Below are 22,914 nucleotides of genomic sequence, written 5' to 3'. Positions count from 1 at the left end.
AGCAGTCTATCTAAACTTGTGCATATTATCGAGGTAATCCCTTATTTTCAGCTTGGCATTCTGCAGTTGATCCTCTTCTTTTTCTGTGAGATTCCCCTATTCTGCAATGCTGTAACATTTGTCACGCTCTCTAAGTAATTCTCGTTACTTCTTAACCATAGCTCCCTTTCTTTTATTTCTGCCCTCTTTTTAAACTCCATATTAATTTTATCCCACTCCATAACTATATTTTCAGAAGTAAATTTTGTCCTCTCGAATAGCGCCTGAGTAAACTCTGCTACCCATTCCTTAAATTCATCTCTTTTCAACAAATGTGTGGAAAAGCACCAGTGTCTCATTTTTATTTCATTACCCTGTGTTTATATTTTAGCTATTATTGGCGCATGATCTGAAATAGTTATTGGGTGTGTATCAAGAGCTTCAATTAAATGTACGTGTTCCAGTGAAGTGTAAATTCTGTCTAACTTAGCCCAGTTTTTTATATCTTTGGGAATAATATGTAAAATCACTCCAAACTCGTATTATTGAATTCACATCTTCCATGGAAATATTTTCATAAATTTCTTCAAAAATCACCCTTTTTTGTTACGCTGTCCCTTTTGGGCCTCCCCAGACAGAGCATCACTGCTGCAAATCAAATTTCAGTCCATGCCTGTAAGTAATATTCCTTGCTTAAAAACTAATTATTTCTCCCAGAATTTTCTTAAACTCCATTATAGCAGTTTTAGGTGGAATATAAATACATGCCAATGTAATCCTCCTCCCTTGCCAGTAGCCCGTTAGTAATAGAAATCTGCCGTTATTATCTTTTTTTTATCCTCTCCTATCACTGTTGGAACTCCTCTTGCAATTAATATAGGTACTGTTTTCCTTTGTCCCAGGTATTCAGCTGAATAACCGTCCTGAAAACCTTTCTTTATCAAATTCACATGTTCAGTTCAAGTGTGTCTCCTGTAACATAACTACTCTTTCTTGTCTGTATTTATCTGTGAGACCATTGACATTTAAAGACATTACATAAAGCATCACTGTGTTGTTATTATTCCCACCTTTTATGTATAACACTTTTTTGTTAAATGTTTAGTTCCAGCTTTTGTGTTATATGTAGACACGGTTTTGTAGGTTGAACTTTTATGCAGTTGATGTGAGAGTGTTCAATCTCGCCGTTTGTTCTTACACATGGGTTCGGAGCCGATCCTCGGTTCCGAGTCGGCCGCTTGGCAAAGCTCTGCATCGAGAAGAAGCTCGAGACCAATCTGTCTCCCACAATTCCCTCTGCCTTTACCTCAGATCTAGTTTGCCGCTGCAACGTTCGCATCATTTTTGATGAGCTCAGACCACCTGGCAGATAAGATTGCTTTTTTTCTAAAGATTTCTTAGATAGTGTTTCTATTTTCACCTGTGAACCTCTAGTGTGTGTGTGTCTGTAGTGATTCGAGGGTTTCCCTCTTTTACGTATATATTCTTAATATATATATAGTTAGTTAGTTAGTTCCCTCGGGGCCTACCCCACCCACTAACTTGAATATACTACTGGATTTGACAAATTTACCGGATTTGACTGAACTTATTTAGGCTATTACCATTATTTTGCCTGTGACTGTCTGTACAGGATTGTGAAGACTTAATATAACTTTTCTGGATTTGACTGTTGATATTTTTTTATTATGTCTGAGAAAGCGAAGTCAGGCTTCAAACGGTGCCAATGTGGACAGAAAATGTCTCTCACAGATAACCGTAGCTCCTGCGTCTACTGTCTTGGCCCTCTCCATCTGCAAGAAGACTGCTGCATTTGTCATTCTTTCAGTGTAAGGGTCATGACTGATAGGCGCAGGAAGCTCATGGACAGAGGCCTTTTGAAGCCTGCATTTCAAGAGGCTCTGGATAAATCTGACCAGGTATCTAAATCCTCTAAGGAATCGAAGACGTCGGAGCCCATGTCATCGGCTCCGAGCTCTTCATTTAAGGTTCGTTCACCGGTTCCACAGACCTCGGGGCCGTGTGTCGAACTTGTCTGTCACCGAGCCTCGAGTCTTGGAACCGGTGACGGAGCTTCCATCTCCTGTGCTTTTGAGGTCGGCTCCGTCTTCGATTCCTTCGACGCGTTCTTCTAGGCCCCTTTCTGACTCCGATGTAGACCGTGCGGTGCAGAAGTTAATGGAGAATACGGCCTTGTCCAAACTCATCTCAGTCTCTTCCCAGTTGGTGTCGAGACTCGATTCCCTTATCTCCATCTGTTCCTCCTCCGAGGCCTGTTCAGTCTTCGGAGCCGGGAGAAGCTGATCTGATGATCGTGGAGCCCTCGGTGCCGGAACCGTCCTTCTCTCGGTCGGCACCGTTCACCTAGACTCCGACGGACCCATTACCAGAATCGCGGAGCCAACAATCCATCCTTGGTTCGGGGACCGAGAGTCGGACCGATGTTTCGGTTCCGACTCTCCCTCTTGGTGCCTCGGCTCGGATCGACTCGGCTCCGTCCTCGGGGTCGATGCTGTCGGCCCCCGTCTCGGGGATCCCTCCGCTTTCTTTGGAACCGAGGGATTCCTCGACTCGGGACCCGGGGGCCTTCGACCTCATGAGGAAGGTGTTGTCGACTCAGACAACCACTTCAGCAGAGACAGCTTCTCCTTCCCATAAAGGTCCGTTATCCTCCTCTGCACTCACGGCTACGTCAAAGCGTCGAGCACCGGTGTCTCAGCCGCCCCCAGAGGGAGCCCCCTCTTCCTCGGAGGCTTCATTGGATGCCCCCCCCCCGAGGAAGTTCCGAGGAAAAGATTGTGTAAGAGGAGACACTTGGATTCTCCACAAGAATCCTTAACATCGGACACTGACTTAGATGAGTCAGAAGGGTCCCCGAAATCACCCTCAGAGGATGTCTCCTTTTCTGACATCCTGGAGATCCTGAAACAGAGAGGTGACTGGCAAGCCCTACCCCCTTCTGAGGATGAGTCAGTCTTGCTGAAGGCATTCGGTGCTCGCCCTTCTTCCTCCTGGGTCACTCCGCCCTTCGATGAGTTGATGGAATTGATTGCTCGAAGGGCGTGGGAGACACCTGACACAGTGGAGCCAGTCCCTAGAAAGCCTAATAAATATATTACTGCCCCTCAAGACAAGGCTTATCTCACAAAAGGAGTTCCAGTGGATGCTATGGTGGTGGCAGCGGCCACTAAAAAGGAGATGTCTGAATCTTCCTCATCTGTCCATCCGCCTAACATAGATTCTAGTACTATGGACAGGTATGGGAAGCACATTTTTAGTTCAGTGGCTTTTTCCATGTGATCGCTGAACTATTTGACGCATTTCACACGGTTACAGAGGGATCTAATCAAAGAGTTGGGAGATACCCTCCAGGGTACTACAGATGCTGCTGTCTCGGAAAAAGTTACAGCACAACTCAATACCCTTACATCTATTGTGAACTCGTCCATGAGGCTCATTTCATATGCAGCCGAAGGATCGAGTAGGGCTGCGGCTTCAGCGATTGCTCTTCGTAGACAATCCTGGATGCGCTTATGTTCCTTTGCGGAAGCCTTCAAGTCTTCCTTTACTAACGCCCCATTTGACGGTGCCACTCTCTTTGGCCCAAAAGTAAAGGAGACCCTTACCCGGTGTGAGCAAGAGGGAAAGGATCTGTCTGCTGTCGGAGTCCGTTTTTCCACCCCATCCAGACCGTACCCCAAAGGGCAACGTGGTGGAAAAATGTGGTTTCGAAAACTCCAAGGCTCTTTCCCAGGCACACAGGGTGATGCCCCCTCCAGAGGCAGGGGGGGGGGGCAGAGGTGGAAGACATCACCCTGGCGGCAGAGGGGGTCCGCAAAACCAAGGTGACAGGGATACACTCCCCGGGAAACCTTTCCAGCACTCCTGAGAGGAGGCCCGGCTGTCCTGCTCTGGAGGCAGTCGGGGGTCGCTTAGCTTTATATCCTCAGGCCTGGCAAAGTCTTACCTCAGACAAATGGGTAAAAAGCATTGTTACCAGAGGTTACAGAATTCCGTTTCTATTCCCCCCATTACCGCAGAAAAGACTCCCAGATGTACCGCCCCATCTGCGAGACCCTGCAGCTATAGAAATTTCAAAGCTGCTAGAAAAAAAAGAGTCATCCAACCAGTCCTGGCGGACCAAAGAGGATTCGGAACTTACTCAAGGTTCTTTTTAGTTCCAAAAAAGACAGGGGACTGGAGGCCAATTCTGGACCTAAGCAAGCTCAATACCTTCGTCAAGAAAGAAAAGTTCCGGATGGTCACGCTTCAATCGATCCTTCCATTCTTACAGAAGGACGACTGGATGTGCTCAATAGATCTCAAGGACACGTACTACCACATCAAAATGGCCAGAGCGTCCAGGGATCACTTGCGCTTCCGGCTGGGAGCCAGTCACTTTCAATTTCGGGCCCTGCCCTTTGGTCTGACCTCAGCCCCCAGGGTCTTCACCAAATGTATGGCAGTGGTAGCGTCTCACTTGAGGCGTCTGGGATTCCAGGTGTTTCCGTATCTGGACGACTGGCTCCTTACTGCCACCACCGAGCGTCGACTGATTCAGGCCAGGGATTACACACTAGAACTCTGTGTTCATCTCGGAATTTCCGTGAATTTCGAAAAATCTGCATTACAGCCATCACAGCATATCTCATTCATAGGAGCAGATTTAGATACTCGTTGTTTGATTCTAAGGCTTCCCTCAGATAGAATAGCCTCTCTACAAAATCACATATCTCTTCTCCTGTTGTCCAAGAAATCCCTGGCAAAACTGGTTCTGAAAGTGTTGGGTCTCATGGCGGCTTCCCTCATTGCGATACCCTTGGGAAGACTGCACATGAGTCCTTCAATGGCTGCTGTTCGCACAATGGTCGTTCCAACAGTTACCGCTGACACACGAAATTCACATCACAAACATTTGCAAATCACACCTGTCTTGGTGGCTTCAGAGTTGCAACCTCTCCGGCAGCCGACCGTTTGTGCTACCCACTCCGACAGCTACGGTGACCACGGACGCTTCCCTGATAGGGTGGGGGGGCATCTTTCAGGGACAGACAGTCCAAGGAGAATGGACCAATCTAGAGTACAAGCTGCACATCAATGTTCTGGAGATGAGGGCAGTGTTTCTAGCGTTGCAACACTTTTCTCCCCTTCTACCTCTAGGGACCTTTGCAGTTCAATCAGACAACATGTCTGTAGTCTGGTACATAAACAAGCAAGGAGGAACCAAATCTTACCAATTATGCAGGGAGGCCATGAGAATTTGGCAATGGGCGGAATCCACGGGTCGCTTTCTGATAGCAACGCATATCCCGGGGTTATCCAACGTCATAGCGGACAGGTTGAGCAGAGCCATCCTGTTACCTCACGAGTGGTCCCTCAAACAAACAATTGCGGACATGATGTTTCGCAAGTGGGGCCAGCCTTGCTGCGATCTGTTTGCATCTCCAATGAACGCCAAATGCAGAAGCTACTTTGCCCTATTACCCCCTCCAGGGGAAGTCCCCAGGGACGCTCTGATTCACGATTGGCCCCCGGGTCTCCTGTACACCTTCCCTCCTATACCTCTGATTCCAAAATTTCTACAGAAAGCCAACAACCTGGAAAGGACTATAATCCTCATTGCTCCGTTTTGGCCTCGTCAAATTTGGTTCCCCTTTCTTCAAGCACACCAAATACGGGAACCCTGGATCCTGGACCCGGATCTACTGACCCACTCGTCAGGGGCTCCTCACCCGTCGCTCCTGTCCCTCAGACTAGCAGCTTGGCTGCTCCACTTCCCTCCTTAGCCAGGTCTGACCTTTCTTCTGCGGTTCAAAATATTCTGGTGGCATCTCATAAAGCTTCCACTACGAAGGTTTATACTAGTAAGTGGAAGCGTTTTGTATACTGGGCAACTACTCAACATTTGGATCCCTTGATAGCCCCACTGAACAAAGTCTTGGAGGTTCTATCCGTACTATTTCACCAAGGAGCTTCTCCTGCCACCTTGAGGGTTCAATTGGCTGCTATTTCAAACTTTCATGTGGGAGAAAATGGAGCGCCTATTATGGCTCATTGGCTTTGTAAGGCCTTTCTAAAAGGGTCTTTCCACATCAGGCCACCAGTCAGGTTTCCTACACCACCATGGAATCTGAATCTCCTGTTATCACAACTAATGCTACCACCCTTTGAACAAGCTTCTTCCTGTTCTTTGAAGTTTTTATCATGGAAGACCCTCTTTCTGGTAGCTATCACTTCAGCCAGATTGAGTATCAGAACTTCAAGCTCCATTTGAAAGACATCTTAGAAAACTTTTTGTTTTATTGAAAGCCCTCAAACAAAAAACAACCCCCCAAATACCCCCTCAAATCTGTTAACTTAATACTAACACACAAGACTATGTACATCTTCAAATATTGATGTTTTATCTTCCTAATAGGAACAAATGTCCCAAACTGACAGCCACACTCAGACACTTGAGTTAATCTAAAAGAAATGTTATGCATGCTGCGACGCATGGTGCAGCCTGTGCTTCTAATAAGTGCTAACTGTTTTTGTCTTGCCTTTGTAGCTCTCCCAGTTAGGAAGACCCCTGAATGCTTTCAGAGAGCATTGCCTCCTAGTCAATGTCTCTCTCCTTCTTTTTTTCTTCCCCCAGCCAGTCATTCTCCACCAGACATAACCAATTTCTCTATCATATTGTCTCCATGGAGACATTAGAACCATGCAGTCAATTTCTCTTTGTCCAATTGTTTCCATGGAGACATGAGGACAAGATACAGAGTTGCTACTAAGCATACATGTGTTTGCTATGAAAAGCATCGTAATATTCAGTATTATTTTTCATTTACTTCCTTTCTCTTGAAACTTATTACTCAGTCTAAGGTCCTTAATCCAGTCATTCCGCTATGCAAGAATGAGAAAAAGCACATTATTTTTTTTCTTTTTTCATGCTCTTTAACCATTTTTTTTTACATTTCTTAAAACTGAACAACAAGAAAGAAAACGGAGAAAGGAAAAAAAAGAACAGCAGGATCTGTTTACAATCCTCATTACACTTGAAAATAACTTTTGAAAACTAATTTATAGCATGCAAAGAGAAGCGTACATCACAAAAATAGTACTATTAAGAAAAACATTTCTTTACTTAGTTAACTTTCTCCCTTTTCTACTCCCTATCCCCATAGCATTTTTCTGAACGTTAATAACATGAAGTAGGGGATTTGCTTTAGAGTCCCCCACAAGTCCAGCAAATTCTGAAAATATCCAATATTTCCAGAATTTCCTGTTTTGTTATATTTCACAAATGTAATTATTGCATTTGTAATACCATATTAAGGTACTGGTTTTATTAGTGTTCCTCTCCATCTCCCATATCCTGTCTCTGCTTCATTTCCAACGTACTCTCAATTCTTTTAGTTAGTTCTCATGCTCCCTTCCTTCTCTCCAACATTTTCCTTTCAAAATTTAGAAAGGGTTGCACAGGTACAGTCTCTCTATAGTCTTTATTACCAGAAGAACAGTAAGCAGAATATTCTTCTGTTTCACAGCTCACTTTTTGTTGGAGAGATTTTTGTATTTCCTCCTTAGCATGTGCTTTATCAAAAAATGAATTTGCCCCTCCTGGGAAGAATACCTTGAAGACAGCTGAGTACAGCAGTTTGAATCTCATACTTGCGTCTTGACATTCCCTCATTAGTAGAATAAATTTACTCCTCTTCCGTCTGGTGTGCAGTGAATAATGATTCTCCACCAACACTCTGCTCTCTCTCACTTTTAGTACTTTGTTCTTCTGCCACCATTTTGTCAGAATCTATTCTTTCTCCTAGTAGGATTGCATCTTTACTATTAATGGTCTAGGTTTCTTTCTCATAGCCAGGTTTGGAGCATACGCACAATGTTCCCTTTCAACTAACAACTCCTGCTGTGGAACAGCAGTGCAGTTAATTATTTGTGGCTTTAGAAAAGTAATGCAGTCTATTCTTTCCAGCTTCTCTAGTATAGCTGAAAATCTGAGGTTCTCCCTACATGCTCTGTCCTGTAAATTTTTATTATTTTTTTAAACATCTCTTCCTGAGCAGTGTCCTATTCAGTCAGCCCTTTTCTTCATCTCAGCCTCTGATTTTTACAGCTTTATCACCTCATCTGGATATCTGTTTAAAGCTTCTTCCATTTTATCCAGCCTTTTGTTGTTTAAGTTGATATAGTCCATCACTGTTTATTTTAACCAGGTCTCTGTGCAGTTGTCTTATGTCTTCCTGTAGGTTACGGAAAGTCATGTCGGGAGGTTGCATTGCTTTTTCTTGAATAGTTTCAGATGTTTCCCCAGTCAGTGTTTCTCACTTTTTGTAGCTGATTTTTTCCAGGTCCTCTGTATTTCTTTTTATGTGGTATCCTGGCAGTTGCACTTACTAGCCAGTTACTGAAATTTACCCGTAAACACAAAAGTCTACTGAGTTTCTGCTTTCACACTGGGAGAGCTAGAATTAAGCTGTTACTCAATGTGTAACCATCGTGGATGTCCCCTGAAGTTAATTGTTGATCACTGTGCAGTCTTCTTGGAAGTCATCTCACTGGGTTCAGAAGTATCAATTTTTGACATATTTTCATCTGTAGAGGCATGGCTACCTTGTACATGGTAAAGAGTATGTTGCTAAACTTTAAGTTGAAATGTGTGTTTGGAAATGTTTTGAAAACCATCATAAGCTTGTTTTTCACCTTATTTTTTCAGATGCTGTACTGCCAAAGCCTGGTGAGTGCATTGTTTTTGTCTGTACTCCTTTACTGTTATAAACTGCCCCATATTATATATTTTTTAAAAAAGTTATATAACATGTAGGACTTTGCTTCTTCACACTTTTTAATCAGTGACATAGCAAGTCAGTATGAAATGCCAAAATTAATGCAGTGCACAGATGATGCAACCATCCTCTTTGCTGAAACTCTTTTACCCTGAATTTACTACTTGGTTGCAACACAGATTCAGCTCTTTCCAGTCATGGCTGTCAGATGAAGGACTGCATCTTAATGCTGAAAGACAAGGAGAGGTGACCCATTACCCTACTTTATTTGAATGAAACCCTCTGCATCTCCTATTTTAGTTGTTCAGGAATTCAGGTAGTAGATGCCACTAAACTGCTAGGAATTATTACTAATCAGCTCGTCTGGCCTCCATTTCAAACCAGTCTGGATCAAAGCCAAGAAAAAAATAGTATGTTTTTATAGTGTCAAAACATTTGTCCACAACACAAGACAACTTGGTCATCATGCAAATGTACACCATTGCCTTTCACCTAAATTAGCTTGAGTTTGTGGAAATCTGTACAGCTACATTTTGTCCACAGACTAATTAATGCACCCATGCATTCAACATTGGCCAGCACACAAACGTCGAATAAGTTTCACTGAATGCTTTGATATCATGGTGTTGTGTACACATCCGCAAATCTAGAAACAGGTACTGGCATGCATTTTAATCTGAGTCTGTATCATACAAGGGAATGATCAACTCCATGAACCTCCATTCATCGAACCGAAAACATCCAACATCAGGAAATTTGCCCTTTTCCCCCACTCTTGAAGTTGGTATATATGGTTATGGGCAAGGGGGATTGACATACTGCAGATTGTGTCTGATGGATGCATTGTTGGCCAACTTGTGCCATTCGCTGTTTTAGAAATTTGCTGAAGTACATGTTCGGTATTTTCAGTTCGATGAATGGAGGGTCATGGAATTGAACATTCGATTATAGGATATAGACCCGTTAATCTGAGTATGTAGGCAAGCTATGGAATAATCTTCCCTTTAGTCTGAAGTCCATGTCAAACAACCTGTAATTTAAGCTTGTATTAAAGGGATATTTCACAAGACAATGGAAATATAGGTATCTGTTTAAACCTGCATTAAAGTAACATTTCACCAGATAATGGAAACATGACTCTGGTATAAAATAAAACCTTTGTAATATTGTTTCTACTTAGAGCCAGCTCCATGGCCCAGAGAGATAAAGCCCTGACCATGCAGGTCACCCAAGTTTGACTAGCTGCTTGGGTGCCTGTAGGAGCTGGTTGGGGAGAATTTGAGTAAGTTTTAGCTGCTAGATCATCCACCTTGAGAGGAGAGAAATGGCTCTGGCTTCATCACAGTTGTTCACCCAATGGAGTTCTGAGATAGGTGCACTTGTGCTACCGTAGTGCATTTGCACTAAATAGCTAAGGGGAAACTAGCATATGGAGGGATTCCTCTCCTCAGGAGATAGCAGTTGCAGAGTCAGTATAGCCCTGAGAGTGGTGCTGTCACAGAAAGAGGGTAGGCTATCTCCAGGATTGCAAAGGTAGCCCACTCCTTACCACATCACTCATGCTGGGGGTTCTTGGAAAGGAATGAACAAGCCAGTAGGGCTGTCCCCTACCCTGAGATTGCCAGCTGCAATTGTGCTGGAACAAATGGGCAAAGGCAGAGCCGCCACTGGACGAGGTCCTTGGGGGAGTATAAAAAATTGAATAGTACTGTTTCTTTGTGCAGTTTACTCAATTCTCTCCAAGTTTTCTTTTTTATTTCACTGTAAGCCAAATGTGTATTAATACTAGGTAGATACTACGTCATGAAGAATGAGAAGCTTGAATCAGAATTGCTGGGAGAAATATTAACAAGTTCAGATACATAGATTATTTCAAGCTGATGGCTGAAACTGAAGAGTTAAATAGCTTCACGATGAAGGCGAAAGTAGAAAGTGCAAAAGATGGCTCACTGCTCAGCATCATACAGACTAAAATTATGCCATCTAGCTCTGTCAGTTCTTTGCAAGCAGATGGGGAAGTGTAGACAGTGACAGATTTTACTTTCCTGAACTCAAAAGATCTCTGCGCATTGTGACTGCAGCCATGAAATTAACATTTATTTATTTTATTTTACATTTGTTAACTAGGCATAGATCCCTTTTTCAACGTAGGCCCAGGGAGAGAAACTCCCCACATTTTAGTACAGAAAATGCTTTAGCCAAGTAATTAAAGTTCACTACAGAAGAAAAGGAGCTGATTATATGAAAATACAGTAAAAATGAATATAGTAAGTAAAATAAGCGTAGAATGAACAAACCATATACTACAGTGTTATATCAGAAATATACAATACAGTTGTAGGGCATTCCATTCAGTAATGTGGTTACATTCATACAATGGTTAGTAGAACAAATACAGTAAACACAAGTGTTTTAAGTACAGAACAAAGAAAGGAGCTGTTGTATACTTGCACAGTAGGATTAGCATAGGTTAAACTTCAATACAGTATGACAGCAAAGGAAAATATACAATACAGCTGCTGGCTGGGCATTGTATTCAGTTATTTCAATAGGAGTATTTTTTTACTTTCCTGCAAGACTGAGTGTAGATAGGTTTGAGTTTCTACATTTGTAAATTGATTTTAGAAGAATGATTTGATAGAGACCGTCAATGTTAATGCACAGTGGAATCAGATTGCCCTGTCTTGGTGGGATTATATAGTCTCATATGATTCGACCATTCCTGTAGGAGAGCTTATATTGTGCAGTGGTGGGTGGTAGTGAAGGGTCGTTAGTAAAAGAGTATAGTTGAGTGCTAATATGTAGGGGGAGTTATTTAGTTCCATTATGAGGGAGCTACCCAGGGTATGAGCAATTACATGTCCAGAAGCTGTTTAAATGGGACCAGAGGATTATTTTTTAAGCTATTTTTGTTTTCTGTGGTCCTGATAGCTAGGGGGGGTGGCATTCTATGTTTTTGCAACAGCAGTAGATTAGAGAGAGCCCGCAGAGCTATTTTTGCTCTTGGTTATGTCAACTAATGCTTTGTTGGTGGATGTTGGTAGACGTTTGTTAGAATAGATATTTAATAGGTCATGTAGTGCAGGTGTTTTATCGGCATTATGTAATACTTAGTGGGCAGTTGGTTGTATGTGAGCAGGTTTGGTAATTCTAGCCAGGACAGTTGCCTGACAGCTAGGCAGTGATGGGTGAGTAAGTAGTGAACTTTGCTATTTTATTGTAGCAAGTGTTTAGCTTTGTTAAGTCTGAGTTATATAGACAGAAGAGTGTGGTAAGAGACATGGAGAAGAGTGGAAACTAGATTGGTTCTTGCAATGGAAACTTTACTGTTAATAGTGAGGTACTTTTTGCATCGATATAGGGTTCCAACTTTTTTATGGACTTTTTATTGTATGCACGATATGTATATTGAATTTCATGTTGTGATATGTGATAACTTTGTGTAGTTTAGTTTATTGAACAGGTGTGATAGAGATGTTGTTAGCTGAGTATATTGTGAATGGGGGTATGATGTCCTTGGCTTTTCCGGAATGGAATATCATTAGTTTGTTTTTTTTGGGGGGGGGGGGTTAAGTATTAGCTGACAGTTAGCTAATCAGGTTTCAGCAGCAGTGAAGGGTTCTTGTGTCAATTTCTGGAGTAGTGGGAGTGATGGGATGAAACAGATTAAGGTGGAGTCTTCCTTGTACTGGACTAGAGTGGCATGCTTGGTAGCTTTGTGAAGTTGGTTGGTAAATGTGCTGAAGAGGAGAAGACCAAGGATGGATCCATGGGGGACCCCTGAGGTTTACAGGTAGATGGGGGATAAGGAATTTTGTCATTTTACTGCCTGTTGGAGGTTAGATTGAGTCCTGAAACAAGGCCAGAGTGGAGTGGCTTAGATTATGTTCAGAGAGTACAATTAGGAGTTTGGCATGGTTGACCATATCAAAGCCCTTGCAGAGATCTAGGAAGACAGTAGAGGCAAGGTTGCCATTGTTGTGATTTTGATTTACAGTATTGGTAAAGCTAATAAGGACAATGATAGTTCTGTGATTGGGACGGAATGCGTGTTGGGTGTTGGTCAGCAGTTTATTAGTAAGGAGATAGTCAGTTATTTGGAACTGTATGCATTTTTCAAGGATTTTAGACGGTGATAGAATAGCAGTTGGTTGGTAATTGGATAGTTCCATTGAGTTACCCCCTTTGTGAAGAGGAATTTTATGTGAAATTTTCCACAGTGATGGGCCGCGTTATTCTGATAGAGCTATTGATTAACAGGGAGACGGGATATGAGATGGCTTTTTTGCGATCTTGAGGTGTTGTGCAGGTAGTTTATGAATGACCAGTGTTGTGGGTTTGTTTATTCAGATATTTATATGTTGTGCTAGTGGGAACAGGTTGTAAGTAGAAGCGGTTTTGGTCTACAGGTGTGGATTATAGTTTTGGATGTGAAGTAGGGGAATTATTAGTGAGGGCTAGAATGGATTTGGTGAAGGATTCGTTGAACTGGGTGGCAGTATTGCCTGGGATGGTGTAGATGTTTGGGGGTTGGAGTGCTGGTCTTTCCTGGTTGCAGGATTTTATTGATTGCAGCCCAGAACTTTTGTGAGTTTTTTTTTATGTTTAGATTGGATGTCTGTATATTGGTTCATTTATTCTGTCCTGATTTGTTTTTGTTTTTTTTTTATTTTGTTCCTAAGTTCCAGATATGCCTGTCTATTAGTTTGTGTTTTAATTTGATGCCATGAGTTCCACACTTTATCCCTTTGTTTTAGAAATAGTGTGGTATCTCTGGTAAGCCAGGGGGCATAACTAGATTTAGTTCTAACAGTTCTGATAGGGGCAAAGTTATTTAGAATGTTAAGGAAAGTGTTGTTGAAGTACTTTACTGCACTATCCAGGGAGAACTGAGAGTGGTCGCCAGTTACATTGTTTTAGTACAGATGTGAAGTCTTGGGTTTTGAAATTCTTTGTATACCGAATTTATTGGGTTTACTTGGTGTCTTATTACAATGGTAGGGAGGTGATCATTGAAGGAGTCTGAGAGAGAACCAAAGGGTAGGACTGAGTTGGCTGGTTAGTGAGGATCTAATCTAGGATGGACTCCTTTTTAGATGTTTTGTCTACTTGGGTTGTGGTTTTGATTAATTGAGTGAAGTTATGTAGGTTGATGTGGGGGGTGGGGTGAGTCACAGGAGGATCAGTCGATATTTAAGTTGTCCAGTATGATTGTTTCTTGGAGGAGATTTAGGGATGTCCAGTCTAGAATAGATTCTACTATATTAATGTTGTTCCCAGGGGGGATATGGTTCCAGTTATAAGCAGGTGTTTCTTGATGTTGATTTTTAGCTTGATGAATATTGTTTCTGCATTATTGAACTTTGGTGGGTCTTTGTGTCATATCAAGGGTCAGGCTATTTATGTAGAATAGAGCAATACCTCTGCCTCTTTTGAATGTCCTTTCTTGTCTAAGAATGTTATACCCTGGAGGAACAAATTCATTATCATTGATTTGTGGCATTAGCCAGGTCTCTGTGAGAAGAACTATGACAGGGGAGTATATGGCCAGTGTTGTGTGTAGCTCTGCTATTTTATTCAGTATGCTTCTTATGTTAATATTAAGTATCAGGAGGTCTGTGGGTTTTCTAGGGAGGTTTAGAATGGTATTAGCCTGGTTGCTGGGGGGGTTCCTGTTGTTTATGGGGCTGGAATTTGGGTGTATGTCGCCACTGCGTATGATTTGGGATGCTATTTGAATGATGATCTTTAGATACGTTTCTGTAATTGTGTTGTATTTTGTGGAAATGTGGGTATTGGACTGATATGGGGGTACTGTGAATGAAGCAAGGTCAAAGTTTGAGAAGTTGTATATTGATAGTATATTGATAGTGATATTAGTAATGAAACTGGTCTCTCCTGTGTAGGGATTGGCCAGGTGCGGGATTTATATTGGAACTTTGGGTTTGTAATGTGATAGTAGGAGGTTATGTTTGACATAATTGTGAGGGTAAGAACTACTAAACAGGTTAGGGACAGCAGTTTGTCCTGAGAGGGGGAGGGAGATGGTGCAATCCTTTGTAGAAATGTTACAGGAGTTAGTAGGGTTTTGGTATGTCAGGTGTATTTGGAGTAGTGAGACTGGGTAGGGAATTTGGTCTGAAGTGACTACAGAATAGGGGAGGGAGATGGTGTGATCCTTGTAGAAATGTTGCAAGAGTTGGTAAGGTTTTGGTGGTATTTTGTGTATGTAGGGTGTATTTGGAGTAGTGAGACTGGGTGGGGGGGTTTGGTCAGAAGTGACCACAGAAAGTAGGTGATATGTGATTGCGGGGAATGGGCATGGATGTAGATGAGAATGGAGAAAATAAATTGGATGAGAGTGAGTGGGGGGATGGCCTGTTAGCTAATTGTTTGGAATGAGAGCGAGTCAAAACTGTGGTTGCATGAGATTGAGTAGGGGAGTGACTTGTTGAGTATAAAGGTCAGGAAATTGGGGGGTAGGTGGGAATGGGGGTAGGGTAGCGGAGTGAACCCAAGCATAGCAGGTTGCACCTAGTCCTTGTTTGTGGGAATCTTCAAGAAACTATCAATAAGCTGTTGAACAAGCGTGAATGTACTGTAGCTGTACTGCTTAAAATGTACTTATTTGATAAATAGTAATTGTTAAAAACAGCAGATGCAGACTGTTATACTGTGGTGAGTCACCAATGCCCTAGGTATAAATCAGTGGGACATTAAGAGCATCTTTGGAATCTAATCGTAAAAACAAAATACACTGCTATAACAGGAAAGGGGGGTCAGCAGTTAGCTATTGTTAATTGAAGAGGGGAGTTACATTTATTAACATTAACCACTGTAGTAAAATGCATCAGGTTTGCTTGGGGAAAAGTAGCCAGGGGCTGAGCAGATAGAACTGGGGGTGTGGGAATAAGCTATCTTCCCAGTGATGTGCAGCCATTGAATAAAGGGTCACACAGGTATTAATAAACTGAAATGAAACAGGAGACCTACATTAATTTAAAAATGGGCAGTTGAAGTGTCACGGTTGAACAATGAGTTTTGCCAATAAGCAGCATCTTTATCACACGGTCTGGGAGACTTGTAGGGCTGAAAAAACTGCCTTGAAACCTATGATGAAAGGGAAGAGAGAGAGGGAAGGTTAGATGGGTTTACTTGTAGTTAAGCAACACTCAAGATTAATAAGAGAGGAGAGAAGACATGATTGAGGAGGATTAAAACAGTGCATATTGAGTAGTATTGGGATGGAAACAAGTGGCAGGAATTAGGAACTGAGTAAGCAGAATAAAAAGGCAAGACAGTAGGAAGTAGATAAAAAGCGACAGGAGTAGAGTGCAGAGAGGTAGGTGGTCACAGTAAAATAACTACAGTGCTAAGTGTAGGTTAAACCATAGTATCTGATGTTATCCATGTTATTATTCATCACCATAGGGTTTAGGATCCAATATATCCTAGCCAGCAATATACAGATCCAAGGCTCTAGCTCCTCCCTCACCCATAATGCCCTGCTGCCCTCTAACCCTCAGTTCTTGGTTGTCCCTGTTCAGTTCAGACGTGATCCTGGCTCGTGGCTTTAGATAAGTAGCTGTTTTCAATCTTTTTGCTGTTAACTTTGCTAGTTTAGTGATTTGTTTCTTGGGTTGGTTATTAGCAAGTTTTAGTGTGATAGTTCCCCTCCCCTCCATTAGTTGTTTAGTAAGATTTATAGATAGATTTGGTTCAGGTGGTTTGGCGCCTATTTTTGCCTTTAGCCATTAGGGTTTGTCCTTGATGTTCTTCGTGTTTCACTGTTGCAGTCATTACATTAGGGTAATCCTGCTGGCCGATTGCCCTCAGTCGGCCTGAATTCCAAAGTCTTGGGTCCTGCGTTGGTTGCTGTCACCCCTCCCTGACATCAGGTCGTCAGGGGTATAAAAGATGCAGCCGAAGCCAATTTCTTCAGTCTTTCTTGCCGTGCGGTGCCCGAAGCAGAAGAAGTTCGCAAGTGCCGGTCAGCCAACTCCTCTGAGATTTTCATGTTCGAGTTTCAGATCTGAAGTCTTCAATAAAGCTAAGTACCCCATTGGGGAAACTTTTTTTCTTGCTCCAGACCGATATCAGGAAAAGTTAATAACTGTATTTCTTGTGGAAAGCAAATACCTCATAAGGACTTTCATTCTTACTGTATTCCCTTCCTAGGCCCTGATCACAATGTTTCAGGTTGTCGGTTTTGTGCTAGATTTAACCAACTCACTATTAAGCGTCAGTATGATTTTGCATCAAATTATTTTGGACGCAGGTTTAATTATCCAGAAATGTTGTCGGATAGCCATCCGACTACCGGAATTCACAAAAAACCCAAAGAAAAGAGGAGAGATAAACAACCGAGGCCCAAAACTGACGCCGAAGCTTCTCCTAAGCCAGTTGCTGGTTCTCAGTGAGGTGCTTTCGCAGCACCTGACGCCTGCTACTTTAGAGTCGCAGGCCGCTACCGACTCCCACGCTCCCACGTGGAGTTGGCTATGCCGCTAGAAACTCAAGGTATTAGAGCCTCGGACACTATTCCTTCAGATGGGTCCGGAGCCGCTGAGCAGGCACCGGATTCTGAGGGTGTATTCAGACCTAAACATCTTTACATTAAACCGACTTCAGCTTTAAAGGCAAAGAACTAAAGCACCTTCTAAAGCAAAGAAACTAACTCAAAAGCCACGTGGACAGGCCTCTATGCCCAAAAAAACAGATGCTCAAAATGGCCGAAGACTTGATTACCTTAATCAGGGGTTCCCATCCCCCTCCTGATAAGAGGCCTAGGCAAGAGACAGACTATGAATCTTCAAATCAGGTTTCTATTTCTACTGATTCCTCTTCTGATCAGGAATATTCTCTTCCCCCCTATGAGGATTCTGATGCTGAAGAATCTATACCTTCAGCTTCTCCTCCTGAGGACTATTCTTTTAGGGAAACCTTGCATACCATGAGGGAGCATTTCCACTGGGAGAGCCAAGATTTTTCAGAATCTAAAAAGTGGCTCAGGGACTTCCTTTTACTACCTCAACACAGGCCTCTAGCCATTCCACCAGTGTTGGACATTGTCGATGATGCGTTTTCAGAGTCTAGTCTGACCTCTGACTCCTTACCTTCAGCTCTTGTTAAGCCTGACAGATATTACAGGGTTCCTGACTCTCATAAATTCCTTTTCAAAAACCCTGCTGCAGACCCAGAAACTATTTCACAGGGTCCCAAGGGAGTTGAGGCTTCCACTGCAAAAAAACCCTACCCCCTCTGACAGAGATTCGAGGGCACTGGATAGATGGGGAAAAAAGGTTTACACATCTGCTACCTTGGCTGTAAGGGCCTTAAACTGTCAGTTTCATATGCTGAAATATCAGCGACATGTCATGGCATTGCTTAAACAGAAAATATTATTAAACTCTGAATGTGCAGAAAACAAGGAAATGCAGGATTTATTGCATGCAGCTGAACAAGTTGGAAAACATACTTGCAATGTGGTTTTGATTCTTTGGAGGCCTCCTGCAGGGCCGCAGTTACGAGTTCTGTAATTAGGAGGCATGCTTGATTAAAGGAACAAAATCTGCCTGATCATGGCAAAGTTAAATTATTAGATGCACCTTTACAGCATGATACTTTGTTTGGTGTTAAGGCAGAAGAGGTGTTGAAGAAAATGGAGGACAAAGCTAAATCTATGCAAACTGTCAAACATTTTTTACAAGTACAGCCACCTAGGTTTAGTAGACACTGGCCTACAAAGAATTGGTCCTTTCCTCTATCAGACAGACCTCAAAGGGGCACATCCAGACATCCTAGAGGCAAATCCCAGGTGCAAGGTTCATACAGGTCAAAGCAATGGGGTACTTCTACCTCCAAAGTTGGAAAAGACAGATCACAATCATACAGGAAACAGACCCAATGACTTCCCCCTGCCTGCACCAAGCATTTATCTCCTGGCAGCACCCTTAGGGGGAAAAATAGCACTTTTTTTCTCAAAATTGGCACATTATAACCCAGACAAGTGGGTTCTAAACATAGTGTCACAAGGCTACAAGTTCCACTTCCACACCCTGCCAAAGGCAGACGGTTGGCCAGATCTGCCAAAAATTCAATGGGCAGAGGCACAAAAACAACTCTCATCTCTCATGGACATGGGGGCCATTCAACAAGTACCAGAGCAAGAGAAGGGACAAGGATTTTACTCAAGACTGTTCTTGGTACCCAGAAAGGACAAGGCCTGGACACCAATACTGGACCTATCTATTCTAAACACATTCCTGGATTTACCAAAATAAATTCAAAATGTTGACTTTACAGCAGATTCTGCCCATGCTGTGCAAGAAGGCTGTGACTTTAGACCAAAAAAAGAGGCATGCCTGCATGTCCCAGTCAGACAATCATGCAGAAGATACCTCAGATTCAAGGCTGGTTCAATGCATTACCAATTCTCTGCACTGCCCTTTGGCTTATCTACTGCGCCCAGGGTCTAGTGCCTGGCACCAGTAATTGCATTCTGCAGACAAAGAGGAATATATCCTTACTTGGACGACTGCCTAATTCAAGCAGAGAACAAGGACATTCTTTTACAGCATCTGGTGTTTGTGAAAAGACTTCTGACATGCCTAGGGTGTACAGTCAGTGAAAAGAAATCAAAACTAGTACCCTCTCAAGAGATCCTGGGTGCAAGCTTAAATACAACTGCCCAGATGGCTTATCTCACTCCAGACAAACAAAGGCAACTGACTACCTATTTCAAAATATTGGCAACAAAGGCCCAGTTATCTGCAAGAAAAATTCTGCAGGCTTTGGGCTTCATGGCATCCTGCATCCTACTAATTCCATATGCAAGTCGGCATATGAGGAAACTTCAATGGTACCTAAAAAGTGTTTGGACTCAACATTGCCACAGCCTGGAAACAATGATTACTCTCATTCCCTGCCTGCAACAGGAGTTTCGATGGTGGGCAAAGGCTTGTCACCAGAACAAGGGACAGCCATTCACATTACCCCCAGCCAAGCAGAACCTAACAACGGATGCATCAGATTATGCCTGGGGGGCCCACATGGCAGGAAGATGCATTTAGGGCACATGGTCCGCAAACAAAATGCATCTACATATCAATCAAAAAGAGATGCTAGCTGGTCAAAATGCCCTGACAGCCTTCAAGTACCTACTCCATCCAGGCCAACTACTGATAAAGACAGACAACACCACGGTCATGTGGTATATAAACAAGCAGGGGGCCACACATTCTTACCCCCTTTGCAGACTAGCCATGACTTTGTGGGACACAGCATTGACTTACCAAGTACATCTGCAGGCACAATTCCTGCCAGGAAAGGAAAATACTTTGGCAGACGAACTAAGCAGAAACCTCATGGATCCCCATGAGTGGCAGCTGGATCCACAAGTCTTCAGCATGATAACAAGGAAATGGGGATGCCCGGACATAGATCTACTTGTCTCCCCTCACAACTACCAACTAAAAAGATTCTGCACAAGGACTTATCACAGACAAGCATGGAAAGTGGATGCCTTATCTTACAGCTGGAAAAAAACTTTCAGTATATGCCTTTCCTCCACTGCCTCTCCTCCCCAAGGTACTCCTAAAGGTCAGACAGGAGAAGCCAAAGATGATACTGATTGCCCCAGACTGGCCCTGCCAGTACTGGTATCCTATCCAAGGAACTTGTCTCAATGCCCAGCTTGGACCTTACCACAAATACCTCATCTACTGTCCCAACAAAACAATCAGATCTTGCACAGCCAACTCAGGACTTTAAACTTGGCAGCATGGTGGATAATGTAGTCATACAAAACACACCTCTCAGTAAAGCTGTGATGGATGTCATTTTGGAAGCCAGAAGGCCTAGGACTAGAAACCTTATGCTGGAAAATGGAAGACATTCTGTGGTTGGAACCAGGCACAAGGAACTGATACAGCTATACCAAATATTCCTCAGATTTTGCAATACTGAACTGAGATGCTGGACAAAGGCCCATCTTTTTCATCAATTAAAATTCATGCCTCTGCCATTTTGGCTCATTACAATACTGAGCCACCAATCTTTTCTCATCCTTTATTAAGGCAGTACCTCAGAGGAGCCAGTAATTTAAGGCCTCCAAGGAGATCACCAATACCTGCATGGGACCTCAACTATGTCTTGGAAAAACTCACCCTGCCTCCTTTTGAGCCAGCTGCTACTGCTGATATTAAGTTTTTATCTTGGAAAACAGCTCTGCTCCTAGCAATAACTTCTGCAAGACGAGTTTCAGAGCTACAGTCACTCATGGCTGTGGAACCCTTTATCATTTTTTATCCGGACAGCCTCTCTCTGAGGACAAACCCAACATTTATGCCTAAGATGGTGTCCAGTGTGGCTCTTAACCAAACTATTCATTTGCCAACTTTTTATCCAAATCCACAGAACAAGGAGGAGAGAATTCTGCATTCTTTGGACGTACACAGACAGCTTAGATTCTATTTGGGCAGAACCAAAGTTTTCAGGAAGACAGAGCATTTACTAGTGGCATATGCTGCAGGATTAGAAGGAAAGGCTATCTTAAAACAGACTGTTTCAAAATGGATAGGCCACTGCATTAGTTTCTGCTATTTACAGCATGTCAAGCCAGCGCCCAAGGGTATTAGGCCACATTCAACCAGAGCTGCAGCCACTTCATCAGCCTTTCTCAGGGGAGTACCAACCAAAGACATTCTAGAGGCTGCTACTTGGAGTTCAATGCACACCCTTACAACATATTATCATCTGCCACTCTTCTCTAAATCCAGGGCAGGCTTTGCCACTGCAGTTCTGCAGGGCCTCATAGCCGCTCCTAATGCTGTTTAGCTCCAGCCTCCCAACCATAGCTTTGGGACTCTACCCAAATGTAATGACTGTAACAGTGAAACACGAAGAACATAGTACAGTTATGTACACTTACCATAAATGTAGATGTTTGAGTGTATTCACTGTTGCAGTCCAAGTTACCCACCCACCATCCCCCTTCTTTCTGCTGGAACTTATCTTTCCTTCTCTGATTTATACAACCTATGTGGTGTATTTGCTTGTAGATGAAGGTAAAGTTTATAATTGTGCATGTATTTTTATATATATATATAAATTTTGGCTACCCTTTAGGGGGCACCTGACATCTGGGGCAAGAAAAACTAAAGAAAATGGTGCCGGCTGCATCTTTTATACCCCTGACGTCAGGGAAGGGGCGACAGCAACCAACGCAGGACTTAAGACTTTGGAATTCAGGCTGACTGAGGGCTACCTGCCAGCAGGGATACCCTAATGTAATGACTGCACCAGTGAATACACTCGAACATCTACATTTATGGTAAGTGTACACAACTGTACTTTCTTTTTTCTGTTAGCTGTAGTGTTTTCCTGTTGTTTCCCCTATGTCTGATAAGCCCTCTGGTTTTAAAAAGTGCTCCTTGTGCGGACGGAAGATGCCCCATTCTGACTTGCATGAGAAGTGTGTGCATTGTTTGGGCGCTCTGCACCTGGAGATGGAATGTGACATTTGTGCCTCATTTAACCTCAGGGCCTTGGTGGAGTGCCGCAATTAACTCTTTTCAAAAGGTTTAGTTCAGGGGGGACCCTTTGTTTCCCCTTGGAAGGCTTCCTCTACTGATCCCAAGAGGAAGACCCCTACTGTACTGTCTGTTTCTTCCAAGAAACTGCAGCTGTCTGATCCTAAGTTCCCAGATCCGACTCCAGCCAGGACCTTTCTCAGATCTAAGGTCTTCGGATCAGAGAGCTGTAGAGTCTTCTCCCAAATCCAGAGCTTCTTTGGATCAGAGGCCCTCTGATCCAGCCAGGGTCAGGCCAGCCTTGGATCCGATCAGTTCATTGGATCTGATTGCTTTTGAGTTCGGCCGTTGGATCCCGCAGGCTTGTCAGATCCAATTGTAGTTCTTGAGGAGATAGATTCTCCATCTCTATCCAGACAGGTAGTTCAGTCGATTCTGAGGCTTTAGAGCCGAACTGTGGAATGCCGCCACAAATTATTAGGGTTTCCTACTAAGTCCACTCACTCTTCCTCTTCCAACAGGGGTCTGTTACCCTCTGACATGGACAGGATGATGAGCTTCCTCAAGGCCCAGATAGAGTTGGGGCTCCTGAATTCCTTAGCCCATTTGTCCAGGGGGGCTTC

The 22,914-nt window shown here is 43.2% G+C and overlaps 1 protein-coding gene across 43 annotated transcripts in view; it reads left to right on the top strand.

Moving 5' to 3' along the window:
- The window catches only part of LOC122809254 (titin-like), a 3,339,665-nt gene that overhangs the window by 1,496,782 nt on the left and 1,819,969 nt on the right, over positions 1–22,914 (top strand). For all 43 annotated transcript variants that reach the window (XM_044080625.1, XM_044080596.1, XM_044080621.1 and 40 more), the window contains one exon: positions 8,690–8,710. In XM_044080625.1, the coding sequence (XP_043936560.1) occupies positions 8,690–8,710 (21 nt within the window). The remainder of the gene's footprint in view (positions 1–8,689; positions 8,711–22,914) is intronic.

The sequence above is a fragment of the Protopterus annectens genome, chromosome 8.part0, assembly GCF_019279795.1.
Source record: "Protopterus annectens isolate FY-2018-M chromosome 8.part0, PAN1.0, whole genome shotgun sequence".
NCBI lineage: Eukaryota > Metazoa > Chordata > Ceratodontiformes > Protopteridae > Protopterus > Protopterus annectens.
This window is presented reverse-complemented; position numbering and strand designations above follow the sequence as displayed.